A 5,342-nucleotide genomic window follows, 5' to 3' on the forward strand; every position below is an offset into this window, starting at 1 on the left:
AGTCAAGTAGAAACAATCACAGAAAAGGCTGCTCGAAGCCTAGGAATTCCGCAACACTCGGTAAACGTAACCATTAAAGGAGTTAGCGGACAAGCACATGTTAAAAGGGGTATCAAAACTGTGATAGCCTCTCACGCAAGCAACTACAATGAAAGTTTAGAATTGATCATAGTGCCAAAGATATTGGACGATCAACCAAGCACAGCTATTGATGAAAAGGGTATACGGATACCAGAACAATTGCACCTTGCCGATCCCCAGTTTTACAGATCGAATGAAATCGACATTCTCCTCGGAGCGAGAATATTTTTCAAAATTCTAATGCCAGGCCGGCTTAGCGTAGCCAACGGTCTTACGTATCAAGAGTCCAGCTTGGGCTGGATTGCATGTGGGACGCTACGTCACAGCAGCCCATCAACCACTGTATTGTCTGCTACAAGGTGTAGCAGAAATGAATTCGAATTCCCACAGGACGAAATGGCCAAACTCATAGAGAAGTTTTGGCGTCTTGAAGAAGCGTGCTTTCAAGACTGGGAACCAAAGCAACATGACGAATGCGAGGCGGAAAGTCACTTCCGCACAACGTTAGAGATCGCTCCCGACGGGAGATACATTACACGAATGCCCCTACGGGGGGAGCCGTCATCGTTAGGCGACTCTTATCAACAAGCATATAGAAGATTCACATCGCTTGAGCAAAGGCTCAAGCGGAATGCAGACCTGTACAAAGAGTACAGGGCATTCATGAATGAATATGAAACACTGGGACATATGGTACCAGTCACCACAGAAGACTTTCACAAAGTAAAGTATTTCATCCCTCACTCGTGTGTGGTGAAACCAGATTCAACATCCACCAAGGTTAGGGTGGTGTTCGACGCAAGTGCAAAGACGTCAACCGGAGTATCCCTGAACGATATACAAATCGTGGGACCAACCATTCAAAAGGACTTATTCGATCTGCTAATTGATTTCAAGACGCACAACGACGTGCTAGTAGCAGATATTGCAAAGATGTACAGACAAATTCACATCGCATACACAGACACTTGGTTACAATGTATTTTGTGGCGCGACAGCCCCAATGATCAATTGAAAGCGTATAGACTGACGACTGTCACATATGGTGAAGCGTCTTCATCATTCTTGGCCTGTAGGGCACTACACGAAGCAGCTGAAGATTATCGGTCGGTAAATCCGAGAATTGCCGACACCATTCAACGATCGTTCTATGTTGACAATCTAATGATTGGAGCGTCCAACGCAGATGAACTGACGGAGACGAAACGAGAAATAGAGCATGCATTGTCACTTCATGGATTTCCACTTCGAAAGTGGGCATCAAACAACGCAAGCGTACTGGAAGGAATTCCAGAGAAAGACTTGGAACCATTGATCCAAGTTGGTGACCAAGAGGTCATAAAGACATTGGGGATAGCCTGGAACCCCAAAACAGACGTGTTCCAGTTCATCAGTACGAAAAACATAGGTGAAACATACGAAGCGCTCACAAAGCGACAGATGGTCTCGAAGATTTTGAGACTGTATGACCCAATCGGATTGATACAACCTGTAATCATTACAGCTAAAATATTGATGCAAGAATTGTGGACTTATAACGTCAGCTGGGACGATGATGTTCCAGATCAAGCACTAAGCTCATGGAAGAAGTTCGAAGCTTCATTAGTGGAGCTCAGCAAGATAGAAATACCTCGGATGTCGACTCCGAGTCATACGATCGCACTAGATTTACACGGATTCAGTGACGCCTCCGAAAAGGCTTATGGATGCGTCATTTACTTACATGCAATCAACTTAAAAGGAGAAGAGAGTACGAATCTCTTATGTTCGAAATCGAGAGTGGCGCCTTTGAAGAAGGTCACTCTGCCCCGTCTGGAACTCTTGGCGGCGGCACTTCTAGCAGAACTAACTGCTAAAATAAAGAGCATTCTGGCCGGTCGAATCTCGTCGGAATATTACTACAGTGATTCACAAGTAGCGCTAAGTTGGATCAAATCTTCAAATACACGTTGGGGAACCTTCATTAGAAATAGAGTGCAGAAGATACACTCCACCACGAATCCAGAGCATTGGAAATATATATCTACGAAAGAAAATCCGGCTGATATGGTTTCGAGAGGAATTCCAGTCAGAAAATTACGCGAAGCAAAACTAGAATTTTGGTTACACGGACCGGAATGTATACGAAGAAGACAATATTATCTGCAGAGCGGCTACGAATACACTGCTGCTGCAGAACAGGAAGAGATTAAAGAACCAATAACACGATTGGTAGCAGCAACAGGAAAGGCATGCGAAGACTTAATCGCAAAATACCCGCACCATCACACTCATGACAAAACAGTAAGACACTTTGCATGGCTGTGTAGAGCCATAAACAATATGAAGAAGGTCAATAAAGACACAGGCATCAGAAACGAAAAGAGATCGGGCCCACTCACCACCACTGAATTGAATGAAGGACTAACACTCGTAGTCCGAATTATGCAAGCCACTATTTATCCAAATGAAGTAGCGGAATTACGAAAAACTGGGAAGGTGCCTACGAAAGGACCTTTCCAGCATCTCAACGCAATCGTCAGAAATGGAGTCATACATGTCACAGGGAGACTCCACAATGCAGAAATGCCCATCTCACAAAAGAATCCAATATTGATTCCCAAATCGCACCCATTTTCGAGGGTAATAATTCAAAAAATACATGAGGATAGATTTCACGCCGGAACAGATCTGGTAATAAACGAATTTCGACAAAGATTTTGGATGAGGGATCTCCGAAGGACCGTACAAGGAGTCATTCAACGATGCATCTTATGTGCCAAAGCGCGGCCCAGACGTTTACAGCAACGAATGGGACAACTGCCCTCGCCCAGGGTAAATGAATCAGTAGCGTTCACTCACACGGGAGTGGACTTATGTGGGCCATTCGAAGTATATCTCAATCAAAAATCGAAATGCAAGACCACAGCATATGCTTGCATCTTCATATGTTTTGCGACCAAAGCAGTTCACCTAGAAGTCGTCGAAGATCAGTCGACGGCAGCGTTCATATCAGCACTTCTCCGTTTCACATCAGTGAGGGGAATACCCGAGGTTATTTACTCCGACAATGGGCGGAACTTTGTCGGGGCCAGCAGAGAACTCAATCGTTTACGAAGAATATATAACAATGAAGTTTTTCAAAACAAATTAGTTGATATTGCGGCAACTCACAGAATAAGATTTTCATTCATTCCACCCCGAAGCCCCAGCTTTGGAGGACTTTGGGAAGCGAACATAAAGGTAGCCAAGCGGCTCTTTAGTGCAGCGGCCAGAGGAGCACAGCTAAACATCATGGAATTGCAGACACTGTTCTACCAAGTGGCCGCAATAATGAATTCGCGACCACTCACACCTGTTTACACGACGCCAGATTCACCGACCGCGATCACACCCGGTCATTTTTTGATAGCACGCCCAATGCTAGCCGTGCCCATCCCTACGCAGAGTGAGGATGGAAGCAATCTCACAACCAGATGGAAACGAGTACAATCGCAGCTCGAACAATTTTGGAGAAGATGGAGAGACGAGTATCTCCACCAGTTACGTGATTATGCAAAATGGACCAAGCAACAAGCCAACGTTAAGGTAGGCCAAATCGTATTGATCGGAGACGATCACCTTCCCGTAGCAAGGTGGCCTATGGGAATTGTCACACAAATACACCCTGGAGATGATGGAGTAGTCCGAGTGGCAGTAGTGCGAACCGCTACCGGAATTTACAAACGCAACGTGCGAACACTTGCTCCTCTACCAGTCGAGGAGCACACCATTCAACCCATTATAGAAGAGTATGACAACACAGCTGATAACGAACAGCAATCTCAAGCCGAAGCAATCGAACTAGAAGACGATCCCCCTCCCCAAGCACCCCAAATGATTTGGGACGGTAGACTACGCCCTCGTCCCAAAGGGGGGAGAAAATGGAAGTACACGAAATCAGATTGGGTGACGACCCTATGAAAAAATTGACAATGCAAATTTCCGCTGATAATAGCGAGACCCGAAATTCCAAACGAAGTGGTTTCACACGCTCGAGTGCTTGGGTCAGCGATTAAGACCCTCCTCGATGCAATAAAATGCGCCACAATGTAGGGAACATTACGAGTTCCAAGAAAACGCGACAATTAAAAACAAGTATAATGTTCGGCAGCGATAAGATCGAGAATACCATATCGATGCACGACGTCGCATCATATTCCATAGACGGGGCATTCATCGTGGCGATGGTGATCGCCATCATTTACTACCATTGGAGGAGAAACACGAAACGACTGCGCGAACTGGAAGGGGCGCAGCGGAGGATCCGACTCGATAGTGTGAATGCTGTATAATCAAAATAATGCGAACGCTGTATAATCAAACGCACATTTTGTGCTGACATGGAGAAACAAGAAACACCCAAGTGACCTAAGCAATGTAAAATTTAAGGAAATACAGTTCAGTCTAAAACCGACCGTGAAGGAGTTAGTACTTAGTCCGAAAGCCGTGTTGGGCCACTATGGCCCAATACTAACATCTTAATTTTAACGAACAACAGTTCCCTAAAACGTACTTTTAAACCGTACCTTTAAACCTTTTAAACCGTTTTTTTTTTAAATCGTCATTTCAAATACTAGAGGTGAATGAACTTTTGCGGTTCGAGAACTACGTAAACATGAGATATGCAATAATTTCAGAGGGAAATGTAAAATACAATGATCGTTTGACAATTATTCCGTTTACATATTTTGCTAGTCCTAGGCATCATATCAAACGTAACAGAACGTTCATAAAATTTACTTGTAACGAAGAACATAATCTATTACAAAAATTTCGATGCATTTTGAAATAATATTCGAAGTGGTAAACAAGTAGATTGCATAATATACTTGTGTAATTCTACGTCGAAAATGCGGTCGTTTCCTAGATACTACCCCTTACAATTGTTTTCGGCAAGTTTCTTATCAGTTTAAAAACATCTTTTCGTGGAGTTCCCGCTGAATATGCGTATAATGTGACAGTGTGCAGTGGATATTTGTGAAATGATGTCGGAAAAGATGAATAAAAGTGATATTTATGTGTGTCATTTTCACTCTTTCACCTTCATAGAAACAAACATATTTCCGTTATTTTCGCGATGATATTATGATATTTTGAAGGCTCCCAGTACCAGTGTATGTGATTTGAGGAAAATAGTTTACAATTAACCAACATTTCATTGAAAATTCTGCTATTCCGAGGACTAAGAATACGACTGCTCCCTGGACGTTTTTGCTTCCTAAATGATGGAAGTAAGTCAC

The 5,342-nt window shown here is 43.6% G+C and overlaps 1 protein-coding gene across 1 annotated transcript; it reads left to right on the plus strand.

Annotated features, from left to right (window-relative positions):
• The first annotated feature begins 477 nt into the window (after nucleotides 1–477).
• Nucleotides 478–4,023, plus strand: LOC129766871 (uncharacterized). The gene has a single exon (XM_055767473.1). The coding sequence runs from the start codon at nucleotides 478–480 to the stop codon at nucleotides 4,021–4,023; it is 3,546 nt and encodes a 1,181-aa protein (XP_055623448.1).
• Nucleotides 4,024–5,342: the final 1,319 nt, after the last annotated feature.

The sequence above is a fragment of the Toxorhynchites rutilus genome, chromosome 2 (assembly GCF_029784135.1).
Source record: "Toxorhynchites rutilus septentrionalis strain SRP chromosome 2, ASM2978413v1, whole genome shotgun sequence".
Lineage (NCBI taxonomy): Eukaryota > Metazoa > Arthropoda > Insecta > Diptera > Culicidae > Toxorhynchites > Toxorhynchites rutilus.

What these genes read in the sequence shown, in the direction of transcription:
- LOC129766871 (XM_055767473.1), top strand. Translation starts at nt 478, where the DNA reads ATGGCCAAACTCATAGAGAAGTTTTGGCGTCTTGAAGAAGCGTGCTTT.